The following is a 21134-nucleotide window of genomic DNA, read 5'->3' as shown; positions in this document are numbered from 1 at the left end:
TAATTATCTCCCCTGTGATCGCTCTCAATCTCGCGGGAACGTCTGTCGGAGTTTTTCCTGAACAGACGATCCATATGAAACAATACAATATTGAAGTCTTTTTATAAATCTGTAATGTGAGAAGGTTTAATATGTTAAATTAGTATGCTGTTTTGAATATTTTTACCTACGGATATGTTATGACAATGTCAAAAAACATATCACAGGCAAACAGCCAATGCACATCTCTTTGGCTGAAGCAGGGCACACCCCTGGCTGAAGGATAACACGATGAAGACTAATGAATACCGTAGGCGGCAATAACAGTTTCTGTAACCCGAGTAGAATGGTTAAAACATAGCAAAACCAACGACTTCAAGGTCATCAAATACGTATCTAAAATTCAATTGGGAAAAAAGTGGTCACACAAAGCATCTTCAAGTGTCAAAATAATTTTGAAAATACCACAGATGGGACTAATAATTTTATCCATGTTTATAACATAGCAGTGCGCTCTGGCCCCACACCATGCAGACATCTATATGTCAAAATGTCTAAGTCTGGTGTTAGGGCCAGAGGAAACTCGGGCTAGTAGTGATTAATAGAATGAGAGTATGTTAGCAATGTAGGCAAAATTTGGTTGAAATTCTTTATCAACATTTTTTCTTAAATAGTTGCCCTGCTGAATAGTTTAACAGCTAGCATTATGTATGAAGCAATTAAGGATGTGGTCATCATTTGTTATGACTTTGTAGATAGCACACATGTTCACAAAGCAAACGTTACGACTCGGTTATTTTTGACAGTTTCTATTCTTTTGTAGTTGATGTCAGCCTGGCCTTGATTTTGTTTTGTTTTTAGGACCACAGACTACATGTTTCTTCCAAATCTGACGCATATGTTAATTGTACATTATTTTTGGGGATGGGGCGAAACAACACTAGATAAACCAACTCAGATAGGTGTCAATTTCTGCGATGTAAAATGAGCTGTGGGCAAAACATCCAACATCCCCCAGCTGGACAACTGATGACCGATAATCGACAATTATTTGACTTATGGGAGATAGCAATGACCTAGAGTCACTGTAAATTGTGTTCAATAGCAATAGAAGTTAAGTAGGGTATTCATTTCTTCAGAATGTTCTACACATGCGTTATCTCCCTTATACAGTTGTAAGTACTGTTTTCCATTGCAGATGTAGCTGTTCCATACCAATATACATTGTAAGGTGTACAAAGAACTGCAAACAACCCTAGCATACTTTAGGATAGCACTGTAACTGAAACATCCTCAGAATGGATCCCACAATTACCTTAATGTTGCATGGAGCTGCAGAGAAAACAAATGCCAAAGATGAAGTAACGATCATGGTTTTAGCAAAGGAGATTCAGGTCTTAATTCTCAGCAAACTTGATGGCTTGTCTTTAGCAAGGGTACAGAAAGTGTGCAGACTTTGGTATGATATTGTGGATGATTTTGAAAAGTACTTTCATGTCTGGCTTAGGTGTTGCTTGACAGAAATTTCTATCTGTGATCTCGTAGAAATAACAGGACTTCTGGAAATAGATGAGAGTGACGATTTGTTAGTTACAGCTGATAATTTGAAAAAATTGCCTACAATATTTTGGCGGGAGGTGTATGCTGAATATCATAGAAATGACTTTATTAAGAACAAAGCAAGAAAGATGAATAAGATTGAATACCCAAACTGTTATGGAATGGTCACCGCTTTGAAGTTAAAAGGTTAGTATTTATGTTGTTGTTTTTTTTTGTTTTTTTTATTGTGTAATATTTCAAATTCTTCTGATTATATAGTGGCATGTGTAAACCTTCACAGAGGGAAAACAACACTACCAATAAAAAAATTCTAAAATAAATTATCTGACTGATTTGCCGAAAGGTTTGTTTCCAAACAACATACTGTACAGAAGATGTATGATTGATGTGGAAATGAGTTTGAGAGTGAAAGCCTAATATTGTTACTTGTGTGATTATACATTAATGTGTACCATGTATAATATAATTTATAAATTGTTCTCTGTTGAAGACAATGTCTTGTTTAGTGGACATGAAGATGGCAGAGTAATATCATGGGAAAACATTGATGGGTGTGTCCGGAATACAACCTGTCACCAGCATCAGAGAATGGTTACAGACCTCGCCGTCACTCGTGCTGGTTAGTTTTTATATCATTGTACTGTAAACCCTGTTAGGGACATCAGAAACCCACTAAAGATCCAGATAGTAACTATAAGGTAGAGTAAGCAGAAATAGTTAAATCTGACAGCACAAGTTTAAAAGTTCAAAAATGATTCACATATAATAAAATAAACTCTAAAAAATTGACAATTAATTAAGTCCAGATTGAAATATATATATATCCATTTTATGAAGGTTTGTAAATAATTAATTGCGAGATATTTTCCCCACAATCAACTCTTAAAAGTTAATTCCAAAAATATATTTGATGATGTGAAATTGAGGTATGGTGTTGTTTTGTTGCAGATCTGACCGTGAACCACCTTCTCCTAGGAATTAATAACACCTTTGTTATCTCAAGTTCTAAGGATTCTTCTCTCATCCTTAACGACATCACGGGGGGTCAATCAACCAAGATCTCCTACTTCAGCAAACAGGTCAACTCTGTCAGGTACTTACTAACACTGACATGTATATTTGGGTCTATTGGCCCTGGTACCTACAAGACAACTTTACTAGGTAACTACATATACCCATGAAATCTGTTGACTAACTACTGGACAACTTTGTGAGGTAATTCCATATTAATTATTTTAGGTAGCGAAAGGTCAGCTCTCTCAGGTACCAACATTTCAAATCATCGTCAACTGTCGGATATATATACATTTTCTTTAATATAAAATCTTTCATGTTATTACAGTTAACTGATTTAGCTGGACGACTAACTGGATTAAACTTTGTAGTTGTAGTGGCCTAACATTTGTTGCGGCGGCCAACTGTAGCTTCCTTCAGGGCCACCCTGTGTGGGACATAGACTATCACAAAGAGTTGAACGCCAGACTCCGCTGTCGACAGGACCTGGCAGGCCAGGAGTCGACCAATATCCTTGCCGTGGCCTTACAAAGAAACAAGGTTTGATCTCTCTCATCAAACAATATGAGCGTGACTATGTTGTCGAATCTCTGTGAACCTTCAATTCTCAAATGCTTCAATTTACTAAAAGTAATTGAGAGGTAGTAAATGTGCTTGTTCAAGCGATGGTTTGACAGTGAAATTATTGGGTAAGATTCCAGTTTGTGTGTAACTGTGTCCGATTTTAATGTGTCATGATTTTATTGCGTACCTGATAGACATTGTTGATACAAGTATTATGTAGGTTTACAATTAGTAAAAACCATTACTATTATTTGATTGTATGTGAAACAGAAGAAATGTCGACAGAGACCTTGTAATAGCTGATATGGTAATTCTTCAATATTAGGGAAAGGAAATAAGGCCAAGATAGGACAATTTAATACACACGTATCAGTAAGGTATGGTAACGGTCATATGATCACCTCTTTATGTGTTTGTTGTAGGTGCTGGCTAGTGACGACATTGGTAATTTGTTATTGTACAAAGGGACAGGTCAAGATCAAAAAAGTAAACAGGACCAACCCATCATTCTGAGTGTGTTTGGAGCAGCAGTAAAATCTATCCTTTTCCGTGATGATAAAGTGGTATGCCTGACAGGTAAGACGAGACATACAGCTAAGGTACATACTGGTAATAAATAACAAGGAATACCACTGAACTACCTGCAGTTCATCATCATAATATAATGTTAGGCTGCTGGGGCTAAAGGTCAAGGTCCTAGCGTTTCTTGTTTAATTTTTTAAAACAAAAAGCAGCTCCTTACATAATTATACCCCAAAATAGATTTTCATACATTTGCAGCCTCAAAAACTGACAATATGTATCACACATATTTGTAACTTCAATACTAAAAATATTTCTTCTGTACTTGTACACACATATTCTTCCTACTTCACAAGCATTGTTTATTGAGTTGTTACTGTGATCACCAGTCACCTTTAGTCAATAGAATCCCTCATGTGACATACCACATCTTCAGTATCCTAAGTCTCATAATGAAAATGTTTGATTTACCTGTATTAGCTGGTACTGTTGTGTAATAATTACAGATGATGGCATGCTTTGTGTTTCCCTGGATCTGAAGGAATTTAAGCAACACAGTGTTTATGAAGCCATTAATGTTATTCCTGAATGTATTGCCTGGAGAGTCAACATCTTAGTAATCGGTGCCAAGACAGGTGTGTATGGAGAGATATTCTGGTGAATGTAGACTCAATCCATCTTTATCATACGATTGCTATTATAGATACATGGAAAACTATGGTAAACATCAGGTCAGTTTAAACAAAATTTTAAAAAATGTTAATGTCACTATTACAATCAACAGAAGTTTGGTTTCTAGACTTAACAGAGATCTTGTTCCTTTGGGCTGATCAAACTTAAAACACTGCTTTCATACCAACAAGTTTGTTAAAGATTTTTTTCAGGTTCAAAGTTCAAAGGCCAAGAGATTGCCATGATATTGTTGGATTTCATGCTATTTAACTTATATTATACGTTGCTCTTACTCTAATATCCTTAAGAGAGTTACTCCCCTTACTAGCCACTAGCCATTTATGTGTGTCTGGCAAAGGAAAACTAATAGAAGCCTAGTCTGCTGTCTCGATAAAATAAATCAGAATGAAATTCAGCCTCCACTAGTTCTATTGTCAGATGAACTTATTAAACAGCAGGTTGAGCATATACAGTTATACTGGTATATTGATGTAATATGTTCTCTCTACCTCGAGAAACATAAAAAGGCACAAGGCAGTTTAAATCATCATTATTAACTAAAAGATATGTTAAGATTAACTACATGTATAATGTTTTTGAGTTTGTGTAAATTTTTAAAATTCTATCTCTTTTGAGGTAACATGTCAACGAAAAAAATAAAACGCATGTTAAATTATATGGGAAAATAATTCAAAATTCCAGGTAAAGTGTTCCTGTACCTAGTGAAGGGAGATAGTGACCTGTTACACCTAGACCTCAGCATACCTGTAGCTATATATGATACAGATTCAGAACATGTGAACTCTGTCGCCATTGGAGATGATGGCAATGGACCAGTGTTAGCCATCGCTACAGAACATTCCTTCATTACACTGGTGAGGTGGACACGGTGAATTATTCTTCTGGTCATGTGGATATATATATATACACTGAACTTAACATTGTGGTCAGATGGACATGATAGACTAATCATTTAAGTTAGCTTTACATACAGAACCACTATTCTAGTCATATGGACAAGGTGAACTTACCATTCTCATTATATGGACAAGGTGAACCGACTATACTTATTACATGGACAAGGTGAACTGTCTATACTTGTTATATGGACAAGGTGAACCGTCTATACTTGTTATATAGACAAGGTGAACAGACTATACTTGTTATACGGACAAGGCTGACTATACTTGTTATATGGACAAGGTGAACCGACTGTACTTGTCATATGGACAAGGGGAACAGACTATACTTTTTATATGAACAAGGTGAACTGACTATCTTTGTCATATGGACAAGGTGAGCTGACTATACTTTTTATATGGCCAAGGTGAACTGACTATTCTTGTTATATGGACAAGGAGAACTGACTATACTTCTTTTATGGACAAGGTGAACCGCCTATACTTGTTATATAGACAAGGTGAACAGACTATACTTGTTATGCGGACAAGGCTGACTATACTTTTTATATGGACAAGGTGAACTGACTATACTTGTTATATAGACAAGGTGAACCTACTTTACTTGTTATATAGACAAGGTGAACTGACTATACTTCTAATATGGACAGGGTGAACTGACTATACTTGTTTTATGGACAAGGTGAACCGACTATACTTGTCATATGGACAAGGCTGACTATACTTGTTATATTGACAAGGTAAACTGACTATACTTGTTATATGGACAAGGTGAACTGACTATACTTGTTATATAGACAAGGTGAACAGACTATATACTTGTCATATGGACAAGGCTGACTATACTTGTTATATGGACAAGATGAACTGACTATACTTGTTATATGGACAAGGTGAACTAACTATACTTGTTTTAACGACAAAGTGAACAGACTATACTTGTTACATGGACAGGGTGAACTGACTATACTTGTTTTATGGACAAGGTGAACCGACTATACTTGTTATGTAGACAGGGTGAACTGACGATACTTGTTTTATGGACAAGGTGAATCACTTTTGGCCTGCTTGTGTAAAGCCTGGTTAGCTTAACAAGACTAATTCTTTTAAATGCTATTTTTGAGATATCTGAAAATTTACAAATTTTGTTGTTATTCACTTGATATGTTTTTAATTCCTTGACTTGTTTATTTGTTTTTGATAAATAAATATATGTTAAGTTCTCATAAAGCTGATCTGCCTTTGCACATGCAGACAAGGTGAACCTATCGTTCAAGTCTGATTGACATAAGGTCAGATGGTAAAAGTGAACCCTGATCAGGTTGACAGAACGTGATGGACTGTGACTTATCACCCTGTCCAGGCCAACAATATAGGTGATATAAGATGTGCCAAACTTTCATGTAGAGATTTGTGGGACCAGAGATTTTTTACATTTTGTTTTAGTCATATGATTGTCATAATTTCTCTTTTAAGAAAGTGAATAAGCATTTTTCCAGTATTGTACTAATCTTTACTTCTGTTTTTGTTATGTTGATTTCCTTTTGATAATAAGGATGTTAGATATACCGGTAGAAGTAAAAACTAATATGTTATAATTCTGTTCTACTTACCGAAGGAAATGTCATTGAAGGTCAGTGTTTTTAAAACAGAATATTTGTAATTTTTGTTTGTTTTTGTTTTCACATTTTACTGTTTTGTTTTGACATTTATTTCCAAATACCTTCAAAGTGTTTAACATAGGATTTCAGAAAGAAATCTCCGTACTGTAGAAACAAGTTAATGTTACTTAATACTTAATCTCCGTACTGTAGAAACAAGTTAATGTTACTTAATACTTAATCTCCATACTGTAGAAACAAGTTAATGTTACTTATTACTCAATCTCCGTACTGTAGAAACAGGTTAATGTTACTTAATACTTAATCTCCGTACTGTAGAAACAAGTTAATGTTACTTAATACTTAATCTCCGTACTGTAGAAACAAGTTAATGTTACTTAATACTTAATCTCCGATCTCGGTACTGTAAAAACAAGTTAATGTTACTTAATACTTAATCTCTGTACTGTAGAAATGAGTGATGTTACTTAATACTTAATCTCCGTACTGTAGAAATGAGTGATGTTACTTAATACTCAATCTCCGTTCCGTAGAAACAAGTTGATGTTACTTAATACTCAATCTCCGTTCCGTAGAAACAAGTTAATGTTACTTAATACTTAATCTCTGTACTGTAGAAACAAGTTAATGTTACTTAATACTCAATCTCCGTACTGTAGAAACAAGTTAATGTTACTTAATACTTAATCTCCGTACTGTAGAAACAAGTTAATGTTACTTAATACTTACTCTCTGTACTGTAGAAACAAGTTAATGTTACTTAATACTTACTCTCCGTACTGTAGAAACAAGTTAATGTTACTTAATACTTACTTTCCGTACTGTAGAAACAAGTTAATGTTACTTAATACTTATCTCCGTACTGTAGAAACAAGTTAATGTTACTTAATACTCAATCTCCGTACAGTAGTAACAAGTGAATGTTACTTAATACTTAATCTCCGTACTGTAGAAACAAGTTAATGTTACTTAATTTAGGCTTTCAATCAAAAAATAATAATATATCTTTTCACTTAAGCTGTGGGACTATAGGGTTTTTTTTGGAAAAAATCACACATGAACATGGAATCGGTGTCGGTGATATATTGTTTCTGGGACATTTACTGCATCATGATATCCTCGTGATATCCTCGTGACATTGTTGACATTATATAGATTAACCTATCAGTGCTGTAGTAAAAGGTCTGTATAAAAATTGTGTTTTTACTTTTGTACATTATTTTTTTACTTCATTATAGTTTGTCATTATGAGATCTGTTTTATCCTTTGTTTAAAACATGTAGCTTGTAATATAGATGACTAGCTGCCAGTTCTTGCCAGTTGAACTACATACAGGTTTTGTCAGTGATTTTAATACATTACAACTGAGGTATGTCATTTCTGTAGACATTATGATCATTTAGGGCAGAGTTACATGTCCAATATAGAGAATGTGCAAAAATGACAGGTTATCCCTAAATTAACCAATTCTTTATCATCAGTTGTAATAAAATTACTGAAGTGCTGCAAAAATAATTTCAGTTTTTGGATTATTCTACATTTACATATACACAGTTACCACCAAAACCAATTTATTAGCCCTTACTGTACTTTGTTATTTTTTCTCTCACTTTTTAGCTACACGTATGCAAAGCATCCTTTGTCAACTCTTCCTGTAGAGGAATAATAGTTATATGATAGTTCAGACACACTGAAGAGATTCTGACAAAATTTGATATGCAGGAGACGTGGGCCAAGTGATTCAAGGTTGTATGATGTAAAGGTTGATATTTATGGTGGGGATAAATTAAGTGATTTTAAACATCAAGAACAGAAGGGTAGAATTATCTCCACAGAGAGGAAATTTTAATTGACATCGTCTTTAACTTCCACAGGGAAAATGTTGTCTAAAGTTGTGTAAGAATAATACTGTTATGGTCATAAAAAGATGTTTAATTACAATATAATAAAAGGTTACTACAGTACCCTAATACTGCCATGGTCATAAAAAGTTGTGTAATACTTAATATGCAGTATTGTTGTTATAACAATAGGAATTTAGTTAGATTGCTTCCAAGTAAATGAGTATTTTTTAGATTGTTCTAAAATCTAAGATAGCCATCAGCTTTACCTTTCCACTGATAATATTGACAGTAAATAAATAAAGAATAACTTTTATTTTTAAATTGCTGGGTGGTAACAAGAAAAATGGATTTTTCTCCTCAGTTCTTTTCAGTTTATGCATGTACACAGGTATATACAGATCATGTTTTATTCTCCTTTAATGTTTTGCTGAGCAAAGTAACAATTACTATTACATTTTTCCAGTGATTGAATGTTGAAAACTAGTACTTGTACCTACAGTAAAACAGTAAACCCCACTTACGTAATAGCTGTTTTCTGCGTATTTGTGCTAAACAGGTTATGACATTATTGATGAAACATCATCATGCAATACAATGTCATGGTCTATATTGTAGTTTGAACCAAGGCTTATTGCTTTGGTTGCATATTTATGTACATTTTATACGGCGTTCAGTTTTCTATTAATTATTTTTATATTAAACATTTAAAAAGTGGTAGAATTATTTATAGGTGAACTAATTTTAACTTCTAAAGAATTTTAGCTTATAAAGAGAAATGAATGGGACCAAACTGTCTGTTAATCGTTATGAGGGATGTTCAACATATCAACCTGTCTGAAATAAACCCTCTTTCCCTCTGTAGAACAGTAGTAGATTAGATATATGTACATTCTGTATATAAAGGACAACAAGAAGCCTGTATTGGCAAAGTTTTAAATATCTTTAATGTCAATATTTGTAACTTATTTATTACATTTCTTTCTTGCTTTCGTGTACAATTAAAATGTGCAATTAAAAATAAAGACCTGGTGCTTACATACATCTTCACGATAAGAGTACGGCTATCATTTACATTATAATTAGTTATAGATCTAATCTAAGAGCTAAATGTTTGGATAATTTCACTCTTATGGCAGATAAACATGTTCTTTAGTTCATGCTTCCTGCCATACTCGCGTAATTTATGTTTAGTTGGAAACCATTAAATATCCTGTATCTATTGGTTTCTATTATTGGGTGAATATATCCTTAATATTAGTATGGGAAGACTTTTTTTCACAATATTGGCAAAAATTCTCCATTATGTTATAAAAATGATTTTAAAATTGCTTCTTTTTCATTTCAGATTATGAAACTTTTCACAATTTCATTTGAGAATACTCGTATTTCGTAATCCTTATGAAATGAGAGTGTGTGTAAGATCCATCATGGATCAGGTAACCATGATGATATATTATCATGCTCCGAATGAGAAGAGGAAGATTAAACAGATAGGTTTATGATCTTCCTGTAGTGAGCTCTGAGTACATTTGTATTTTCTGAAAATGCCAGTTATGTAATATGATAGAAAAGTAATTTATGTTGAAAAGCTTAATGATTTTACTGGTCAGGGTTATATTAAAAAAATGACAATGGAACCAATTTCTGTTGTAATTTAATTAACCTTATGACCTTGTTATACATCTCTACTGTCCATTCCTTTTATGTCAGGGATATTCCTATGTGCCATTGAGGCATCTGACAATTATAAAATGAAAAATTGCAGACAATGTGTGTAACACATCCTATTCAAAGTATTGTAACGTTTGGGATCTGTCTTTTCCTGTCTTGACTTTCCTTTCTTGATCTTAATACTTTGCAATGCCTCTCTTGTCAATGTGCAATGCCTCTCTTGTCAATGCACTTTCGGCTGCACGGCAGAACATTCGACCGTTGTGAACAGGCAATGAGTTCTGCTCCCATGTTAGGTCCTTTACAAAGGGTGGTGATTCACTGTTAAATGTTCAGCATCTAGTTAAGTGCAATAACTGGCTTAGCCATTGTCAACGTAATGTGACCAGGTGAAGTTCTCTGCTGGGTGCTCTTGGCATAGTGTATCGTTGAGGTAACACTTTAATATCAGCATCCGATTTGGGCTTTTACAAGGAGGCCGATACACAAATATACATACACAGGCACACTTTTAAATGGCATTGAAGCTGTTAATAGGAAACTACAGCAAACTAAACCAAACAATCAACAGTTGATTTCCATAGGATAAACGATATAACAATTGTCACTCTCAGCCCCATTATTTCGGTCTTTTGGCCTTCTTCAAGGGAGTAAGTCAACAATGGACACGGAAGTAAATGTTATCACCAAAGTTACTTTACAGTGCCATCTCACTGATATGTCAACCTTTGATCAAGGGCAGTAAGCGTCAATTTTCAAGACTTTGGTTTGCCTCGGGTCTTGGAACAGAATCCATAGCCTTTACACCAAAGTGAGATATTGTCAAGAAAGGCATAAGGAAATGGAAGCAGTCGAAAAAAGCAAAAACAAAAATATCCCGAATATTGCAAATGGTACATACAAAAAAGGTGTGTAGCTTTGATTAGACCACTCTAACAAGATAAGTAAAAAAGCTGTATAAAGTTCTACATACAAACTTAACGTGTCCAAATAATATGGTGTACCGTACATGCGAACTAACGTGTCTTAACTAAAAAGTTTTATTGTAGTAGACATGTAACAAATACAATGTACAAACCATGGTATATGGACTTACAAGATATTCTTAAAACAAACTAAGCTTGACTGTATATGGAAGCTGAAGTGTCTTGACTGACGAGGTAAACTGTACATACAAACCAACGTATCCAGACTAACAATGTTCCACTATACATACTAAAGTGTCAAGGTTGAAATGTTCCACTTTATATAAAAACTAAAATATCGTGACTAACAATGTTCCACAATACATGCAATATAAAGTGCCAATGCGAAAATGTTCCACTGAACATACAAACTAAATTATCGTGACTAACAATGTTCCACAATACATGCAATTTAAAGTGTCAATGAAAATGTTCCATTAAACATACAAACTAAATTATCGTGACTAACAATGTTCCACAATACATGCAATTTAAAGTGTAAATGGGAAAATGTTCCACTGAACATACAAACTAAATTATCGCGACTAACAATGTTCCACAATACATGCATTATAAAGTGTCAATGGGAAAATGTTCCACTGAACATACAAACTAAATTATCGTGACTATCAATGTTCCACAATACATGCAATTTAAAGTGTAAATGGGAAAATGTTCCACTAAACATACAAACTAAATTATCGTGACTATCAATGTTCCACAATACATGCAATATAAAGAGCCAATGCGAAAATGTTCCACTGAACATACAAACTAAATTATCGTGACTATCAATGTTCCACAATACATGCAATATAAAGAGCCAATGCGAAAATGTTCCACTGAACATACAAACTAAATTATCGTGACTATCAATGTTCCACAATACATGCAATTTAAAGTGTTAATGAAAATGTTCCATTAAACATACAAACGAAATTATCGTGACTAACAATGTTCCACAATACATGCAATATAAAGTGTCAATGGGAAAATGTTCCACTAAACATACAAACTAAATTATCGTGACTAACAATGTTCCACAATACATGCAATATAAAGTGCCAATGCGAAAATGTTCCACTGAACATACAAACTAAATTATCCAGACTAACAATGTTCCACAATACATGCAATTTAAAGTGTCAATGAAAATGTTCTACTAAACATACAAACTAAATTATCCAGACTAACAATGTTCCACAATACATGCAATTTAAAGTGTCAATGGGAAAATGTTCCACTGAACATACAAACTAAATTATCCAGACTAACAATGTTCCATTCTACATCAAGTTACCAGACAAGCAAGGTTCAAGTGTAAATAAAATGTAGTAACTAAAGTGATCTAACTAGTGTAAAACGAATCAAACTGTTCAGATTAGTACACGTCCATTACATAAAAGCCAAACCTATGCTAGTAGACCTCCCACTCCATGTTCTCCATGAAGGAGAGTATTTTTTGGTATGGTTTACTGTTCCAATTAACAATTCGGGGTCAAACAGTATAAAAAATACACGTTCACTAAAAGGAATACATCAAACGTATACTAAAACGGTTTGAAGATAAAAGACAACAGAAAGAAAACGCATAGGTTGTATAATATGTAAACAAATAAATATTAATCGTATAACACAATACACTTTATAAAACTTTTCATAACTGGTACATAATAAGGTTTGCGAGGGACAGGTCTGTTGTATCCAAAAGCATGTTATCGTGCGATGCAACAAATGAGGGCCCCTGCGAAATCGGGGGTTGTGTTCTGCACACAGGAACGGTCATTGGAGAGACCAAGATTAATCTTCCGATTCTATTGAAATACTTGCGATCTGAATATTTTCTTTCCTATTCCATTTACTCTTCCTTTTCGGTTGTGTAACAGGAGTCTGAAAGTCAAAACATAATCATAACTAATACAAAAACAATTCCTATAATATGCTTAAAAAGTAGTCTATTTTTTTTAGCATACTATAGGTATTTTTTGTATTACTGTTATTAGTATTTGAAAGAATTTCAGGCTCCGGTGGTAAAGGTAAATCTCACCTTTTAAAATGACTCTGCACACGCGCGTTACGAGGATATATGAAATAGAAAAGAAAACAAACTACAGTCGAATCACTAACAAAATTAGCAAATTGTTTTCACACACGGAATTCCATCGTAAAAGTCTAAAGTACACACGAAACGCAAGAAAACAATAGTGTGACTGGCCTAAAAGCAACAAGAAAACACGAAATTGGAACAAAGCAACAAACAAAGAAGATTAACAAGTTATAGAAGTTTAAAAAAAGATCAACTTACAAGGTTCAACTGTTAAGTCTGACAAGATTCACAGCATGTTCAGACTAACAAGGTGCAATTTAGTGTTTAAGTCCAACAAAGTAACTGTAACACAAAGTTTCTTGAATACAAAGGTTGCACTGCATGCCAACAAAATACTCGGACTTAGATAATGAACGATCCAACGTGTTTAAACAGGTTATACACTGAAATAATCAGTAGATATATGGTTTAGATGATCAGGTGTGACTAAGTGCCGAAGTTCTTGCAATGTCTGGATTATCAATTGTAAAGGTATTATCCTAATGATATGATGTACAAGTATAAAGGAGCGTCTTTTAAGCAAATGACCGCTGGTGGTCTTTTACAGTCTGGATAACCCTAGCGATATTCGTTCGACATGTTCTACAAAGTCATGAACACAGAAAATTGCATTTGATCAAGGTCATGACCACACAAGACATATTTTACAGCGTGTTTTACAAAATCAAGACCGTAGGAAGTCGAATTTGTTTATATATGATGCGCCGTTGCACGTGTCTGACACCTTTACCGTGAACTCTGTCCCTCCAAACAACATGTCCACCCGGAGTTGTGAAGATGTAATCCAGCCCTGGGCAGGGCGCTCCACTTTGATTGTGCCGAGTTTGAAGCAGGACTGCTCTGTGATGTAAGTCGGTATCTGGTTGGAGGCGTATACACTGATGGTTACTTCATGCTGTTTGTTGCCGGGGCTGTACAATCTTGTCACAATGCTGCCGTCCTCCACCTCTTGTTCTGCCGTGACAAACGGATCAAAGCACTTGGAACAATACCACTGACTGCTGCTCTGGCTCCAGAATCTATATTCGGGAGAATGTACTTTTGGATCAAAAATGTTATTCACCTCTATACCGTATGTGTACTTCATCACTCGGGATTTTATGACACTCGGGTCAAACCCATACAAGACTGCACCTTTGAGAACCGCAAGTCCGGGATCCTGTGGGCAGAAGATGACCTTATTTGGGAACATCTCTTGGAATTGTGCCTGTATTAGAGAGGATTCGGAGAACCCGCCAACCAACACTATCGTTGTGATATCTTCAGTCATAATTTCTAGCGTATGATTCATGATTCCGCATACTGCCTCACTGAAAAAGTCTTTGCATACCTCGAAACCTATATGCATTTTGTCCCTTTTAATACTAACACTCTGGGACAATTTCGTAGACTTTGACATACTGTCGGCAAACTTGTTGCCCGTCATGTTCTCATAGAGCTCAACTAGGGCTACTGGCATGTGAAACACGACTTTTCTACCCAACTCGGACTTAAACCCGCGTTTCTTCACCTCGAAATCCTGAAACAGTTCTAAGTAATCTGACATAGAGTCCTGTTTCAGTGTCTCCAGGACCTCGTTTCCGAACACTTCATGTAAGAACGCTCGGAAGGCGTTGTCCACTGTCGTCCCACCACACGCCCCGCCACAAGCTCGTCGGATCTCACGGATACGCTGACCGATCGTTATTTGGTGTACCGTCATGTCGATTGTTCCACCTGTACAACCAAGTCATAATGCGCTCAATATAAACATAAGATTAAATCATTAAAATAAAACAATATGATAATAGTAATAAAATCGATACATCTAGTACTGACACTGGAAAGCGTTGTTGCTAACATATCACCGAGGGCGAGCTTTTGCATACCAGATGTGACTTACTATTACATTCTAAACGGCCCATCAACATTTATATAGCATCCTACATAACATATGGATAATAGTTTTAGTTATAATTGATAAACAAAAAAGGCTTACAATCACCATTATACATTAAACAAGAAGATACGCATATCAATATGCACATACGTGAATAAATGAAGTGTGGTGTGTACATGACGTCTGTGCAACGATCCTAAAATGCCGACGTGAAGAGGTTCGTTTTGATGTCCGTTTTCAATTTGGCCAGGGTATTCGACTTTCTAATAGCAGATGTTAAGCTATTCCACAACGTGGCCATTAAAACACGTTCAAATAAATTACATCTATCAAACGTGAACGTAGAACATAAGCATCGGTCTGAATATAAAATTGTCTATGGTTACTTATATCTTTTTGAACAGTTATATAGTGCACTGACCTCCCATGTCTACCACGATAAATTTGGAGCCCTCCTCGAACAGTGGTGCCACTGTTCGCCCAGTGCTTTGTTCACAAACTCGAATGGCGTGCTCCTTCATACAGTACAATGAAGCGGCCTCTGGCTCCAACGCTAACTGAAGATGTTCAGTACAAACACCAGCCTTTGGAAGATAAAGATGCTTATATACTAACACGAATACTGAAAAATTAAAAGATTTTATAGAAACAATGACCTTGATCTTTTCTGCAGCGCCATGAAACGCATGAAACTGCAAGGTCGTAAGGGCTACTTCAAAATGTCTTCTCACTCGTTACAGTATAATGTCATCTCACCCAGTCATATTATACTCACATAGAGGAAACTAGTATTTACCGCCACCCAGTTAAAGCTTTACTTCAAGCAAAGGCTGTAATATTTCAGTCCGAAGACAGAACCAATAACCGATCTCATTTATGTATATGATCAACACCGAGGTCAAATGTAAGGTATTTCTGAGTGAGACATAAGGATACGAAAACGTGATTAAAAAAAGAAAGAATAAATAAGAATCTAAAATGTTGGAAATGGGCTCAAAAGTTTATTATTTTGTCCCTGGGTGTCCCTGATCGAAGGACATACTTGTTAATCCCGCATTCTGCAGTGGTTTCCATATTATTGAGATAAAGTATTCTTTTCTCAATGGACAACATAGATCATCATATCTCACAATTGTTCAAGCATAAAATGTCATCAAATTACGCGATGAAAAGTCTTAAACGTCTTCTGGTTTTTTTTTAAATGAAGTATCTCTGACCTTGACCTTAAAGACAGCACGCTGAAACGCCATCTCGGTGTCTTTCCGAAAATGTTTTATGAAGTTCCATGCAAATCCATTGAGACATAAAACATAGCAAGACAATTCCTTTTAAAAATAAGTAAATCTTTGCAGATAGGTAATGTTAACATTAATACTTCAGCACAGGGTTATTTTGTCCCATAAGGAATCTACTGTGGTACAAATCACTGAGAACGTATGTCTAATATTTTTCGAAAAATATATAAGAAGAGGTAATAAGGACCAATACACGTTTGCCAAAAATGATACAGAAAATGTCAGCAACAGACGAAAAAGTAAAAGAAACACGTCAGCTTGAAAAAGAAAAGTTGCTATATCTGTTTCAATTAGTCTATAAAGTACAATGTTTCTCTTGAAAAAATACACTTTTTAATATTAAGAATTCATTATCAGTATGTTATGAAATTAAGTGCAAAGTATTAAAGGAGACTGATTAATTAAAAATTGTGGGATAATTATTAAAATGGTATGTTTCCAGAATCCCTGAGGACAATTGAGGCAAACAGGCTTCTGAAACACACATCGCTGTTTTGAATAAAACATCAGAATTAAAAAAACCTGGAATACGTACAGCTTGTGCGGCTTCCCTCATGAACTGTTTGGCGCCCTCGTCCCAGATGGCCGGTACTGTGATGACCCAGCCAATCATGCCTTCATCCAGCTCGTTCGCTATCTGTTTCTGGATCATGGTTAGCAGGTGCTCCCTCAGAAATCGTATCGCCATAGAGAAAATGGTCTTAGCCGGCATCATCTCTCCATTGATGTCCTTTATCAGGGTTGACCGACCTAGGGTCTGGTTAGAAAGACAAGTATATACATTTATTTTCTTACATGACGTACAAGGCAAATGTAAATATCCGGTTTGAAAATTCTATGAAAATAGAATATTTGACATATTCATTTATGTCGGTTAGCAAAATGTCATTTTTTTCACATCTTTAAATATAAAAGTTAGCATGTAATGTTTGCTGTGTGAATGCCAGAGAAAAAAGATGTCGGCCATATTTGATTGTATTCAGACAGTAAGACTGTCCCTTGCTTGCAAAGCATGAGACGAAACACATCCTCGTGATTTTTGCTTAAGCCTGGTGTTTTTATTCAAATGAGCGACCAGGTTAAGATTTACGATCATCTGTATACCGTTGGACCTTTGACCTATAACAGTTATTTAGCTAAACAGCACTTGGTAGCTTCCCGGCCGATATCACGTACTACCCCCTAATGTATTACTCCTCAAAGTCTCCCGTACGTATCGCACTCCAGCGTTTATCACAAAGAAATTGTGATAAAATAAAAAAGTATCAAAAAAATAAAAAGGAAAAAAGAGGAAATCCCTGCAAAGTGCTTTATTGGTATGAGTACCTCGATACATACATTGTCGTGATTACTTGAATATAAGAAATCAATACATAGAAAGGTTGTTGTGTCGCCTGTAGAGGTTGGTTAAATCGCGATGAATTTCATGTATTGACAACAAAACCACAAACATTGACCTTGACATTACACAAAGAAACAACATAAACCTGATGATCCTGAGATCCTGATGGCGAGCATAAAACTTGTCTAAAGTTCTCATTACTATGCATCTTTGGAAACCGTGTTATAAAGTTTGTCCGTAGTAGTAGACACCTATCAGGGACGTCATGATATTCGGAGCAAGCTCTTGAGTACTGAATCGACTGTGACTTGTAAACACCTCAGGTAGGGGCAGCAGGGATGTTGCTATCAAGAAAGGGATAGTTAACGATCCGGAATTTAGTCGAAATAGTCCCGCTTCTCGTACAGCTTAGTAGTAAGCCGTCCCTATTGGTCATGTTGTAAGTTAGATCGAGGAAAGAGGCTTAAGTAAAGAGTCTGAGATGTCATTGATTTCCAGCTCTGGAGGGTTAATACCATCGATGTGGTCTATGAATCTACAGCATATCATCGATATAATTGAATACAAAATTGAAGGACTTTGCTACATTATTGTTATCACTCCTTCCAAGTTCATCAATAATCTCACCTTCATGTGAAAACAGAAACAAATCGGCCAGAAGAGAGCGCAGTTTATTCACATGGGGATGCCTACAGTATTACCATCGAATTCTACATAGAGTTATTGTCAACCAGCTGGAACTCAATCATTTCATTTTGGACTTTGTTGTATTTTCCGCAAAATATTCTCTAAAACCATTTGCAACCATTTATTGTTATCGCCGTACGCTTTTCTTTGACAAGAGAGCTTTCGCTATACGAGAACGTACCTTTAATTTGGTATCAGGAATGGTAGTGTAAAGGGTTGAAAAGTCAAATATGTTGATAGAAGAGATATTTTGAGAAGAGGATGTTCAAGATTGATCAAAAGATATTTTGTTTTCTTCAAAATCCCCATATGGTTTATTCCAATTCTTGAGTATACAGTATCAAAATACGACCTCAACCCTGATTTAATGCTCGTGATAATGGAAGTGAGTGTATTTACATTTCATTCTCTTTTCGTGTGATATATGGTGGGGTATTGGTCATGTACAAAACTGCTTCTGTCAGCAATTTGGGAAATTGTGTGAATTTCTTGAGTTTGGTGGCAACATTTCCCAGCATACTGTAGGCATTCCTATGGAACACACTGTGCCTCTCTTCTGATCGACCTGGTTTGATCTCATAAGAAGGTGAATTTATCAATGAGCTTATCAGGGCTGGTAGGAATTACTATACTGAGTCCTTTCAATTTCACATTCAGATATATACTCTCCCGTGCTTGAAATCGAGAATACTGAAGATTCATTGACCTCGGCCTGTTCCCCGATCTTTACTTATGCTATGCTTTACGATAAACAAGACGACTTCAATTATACCGCTATGAATTTTCCCTTTCTTAGTAGTAACATCGTGTCCCCAACTTATGGTCGCAGTTGATCCGGTATCAAAGTATCAAAAGGTTTCTCCGAATATGATGATTTTCGTGATGGATATCAACTACTGACAGGCAAATATACAACGCGAGGTTAACAAGGATACATGCTGATGAAGACTTGCCAAGTGTTATGATCGCTATCATGATCCCGTTGGGAATAGTGCCATTGTTTGTGTGGTATGAAGGTCGGGGTTTCCATTACACTCATTAGCGTACCTTGTCGCTACCCTAGTTCTCGCTATGAGAGGTGACATTACTTTGACCTAGATTCACATGGCGGGTATCGTCGATGAATCAAAATATGCTTACCCTTACTGAACGCCTGGTCTTATTATCCTTGTGATATTTTCAAGGGTGTCTTTATTTCGTTCGTTCATATTGCGCCCTAATTTTATTGATTTGGGATCCAAATGTTTTTGTTGATACGCTTGTTTTCTCTTGTTTTTTCTCTATGCATGTTTAGACAACCATTCTTGTGACACGTGGATGAAGGCAATTGCTTTAGTGATGAAGAGCTACGATTTATATTGTTTTACTTGAAATACCAATTACACTAACGTTTGATCGCATTGAACGTTCGCCAAGGTGACGAAGGCAATAGGTTCAGTCAAATGCCAGGATATATCCTTAAGACAAGTCCTTAAAATGGTTGTTGATAAGTTCTGCTTAACGCTCAGCATTTAGGATAGTGACAACAGCTGGTTCACAAGTTGTCAGTATAATGTGACCGGGCGAAGTAGGGCGCTGACTGCCTCCGGCATGGCATTTCAGTAAGTTGGCACTGCAAAATTGTCATCGGTATCACAAGGAGGCAATGCCACCAACATTTCCTATCTCCAGCACACAAACACGCATGCATACATATGTACATTACACACAAAGAGGCGTGTTCTTGAATGACCTTAGCTGTGAATAGGATGTTTACACTTTAAATCAAAACCAAACCTTTGACCATCCACACCAGTCTTTCTAATTTTCGAATGTTTGGCCATTGTGTTTATTGTAACAGTGACATTGGCTGATCCGGATGAGTGTGTCGGACGGATGGACAAGAACATTTCTTGGAGGAATAAGATTTATATAGAAGGTGTACGTTCATGAATTTCGATTGATACTTCATTTTGCTGGCATGGGTCAGCTAACGAAGAAAACAAACTGGGTGCATGTTTTCTAAGGATGCCAAGGTAGCTAGGTTCTCCAAGTAGACTAAAAACCCGGGTCAGATTTCAATCGTAGACCAATGACCTACGGGGGTGACTTGTAGTCACCAATTATATGAACACCTTTCTGAGATACATTATCATTCATTTTTGTTTTGTTAAGAATTGTTTTGTCATGTTTGGCAAATCTGAAATATACCGGACACAACTATCGATAACATTTTCTATTGATTTCAACGCAATTTTATTTACGATGAAAAACAATTCAAATACTCCTTTTCAATCCTACTTTAACTATTAATTTGCCAATAACAGACTTGCACCACTTGCTAAAAGCTGTCTTAGAGGTAAATCATTACACTAAAGCTGTCTTAGAGGTACATCATTACACTAAAGCTGTCTTAGAGGTACAGTATTACACTAAAGCTGTCTTAGAGGTAAATCATTACACTAAAGCTGTCTTAGAGGTACATCATTACACTAAAGCTGTCTTAGAGGTA

At 35.7% G+C, this 21134-nt stretch overlaps 2 protein-coding genes across 7 annotated transcripts in view; one reads left to right on the top strand and one right to left on the bottom strand.

The window, feature by feature from the left end:
• The first annotated feature begins 33 nt into the window (after positions 1-33).
• LOC110454100 lies at positions 34-5527 on the top strand. Of its 4 annotated transcripts, none has more exons than XM_021503458.1 (8): positions 34-116; positions 1178-1725; positions 2030-2158; positions 2488-2632; positions 2925-3093; positions 3540-3693; positions 4146-4274; positions 5014-5527. In XM_021503458.1, exons 2-8 carry the CDS (start codon positions 1278-1280, stop codon positions 5202-5204), a joined length of 1365 nt encoding a protein of 454 aa, XP_021359133.1. In that variant the 5' UTR covers positions 34-116; positions 1178-1277; the 3' UTR covers positions 5205-5527. The 4 variants fall into 4 exon arrangements, with proteins under 4 accessions (XP_021359133.1, XP_021359131.1, XP_021359132.1 ...); XM_021503456.1 differs by having other exon boundaries at positions 36-289; XM_021503457.1 differs by having other exon boundaries at positions 36-359.
• A 6697-nt stretch (positions 5528-12224) lies between these two features.
• The window catches only part of LOC110454108 (heat shock 70 kDa protein 12A-like), a 21341-nt gene continuing 12431 nt past the window's right edge, over positions 12225-21134 (bottom strand). For all 3 annotated transcript variants that reach the window (XM_021503473.1, XM_021503472.1, XM_021503474.1), the window contains 3 exons: positions 17150-17371; positions 15741-15903; positions 12225-15156 (listed from right to left, as the gene is read on the bottom strand). In XM_021503473.1, coding sequence (XP_021359148.1) covers positions 14105-15156; positions 15741-15903; positions 17150-17371 — 1437 coding nt within the window. In that variant the 3' untranslated portion in view covers positions 12225-14104. The remainder of the gene's footprint in view (positions 15157-15740; positions 15904-17149; positions 17372-21134) is intronic.

This window comes from Mizuhopecten yessoensis, unplaced genomic scaffold (assembly GCF_002113885.1).
Source record: "Mizuhopecten yessoensis strain PY_sf001 unplaced genomic scaffold, ASM211388v2 scaffold7669, whole genome shotgun sequence".
Classification (NCBI taxonomy): domain Eukaryota; kingdom Metazoa; phylum Mollusca; class Bivalvia; order Pectinida; family Pectinidae; genus Mizuhopecten; species Mizuhopecten yessoensis.
This window is presented reverse-complemented; position numbering and strand designations above follow the sequence as displayed.

Excerpts from the sequence above, each read along its gene's own strand:
- LOC110454100 (XM_021503458.1), top strand. The coding sequence starts at position 1,278 with ATGGATCCCACAATTACCTTAATGTTGCATGGAGCTGCAGAGAAAACA. Across the intron at positions 1,726-2,029 it reads CACCGCTTTGAAGTTAAAAG|ACAATGTCTTGTTTAGTGGA; the intron begins GTTAGTATTTAT and ends TCTCTGTTGAAG. Across the intron at positions 2,633-2,924 it reads AAACAGGTCAACTCTGTCAG|TTGTAGTGGCCTAACATTTG; the intron begins GTACTTACTAAC and ends TAAACTTTGTAG.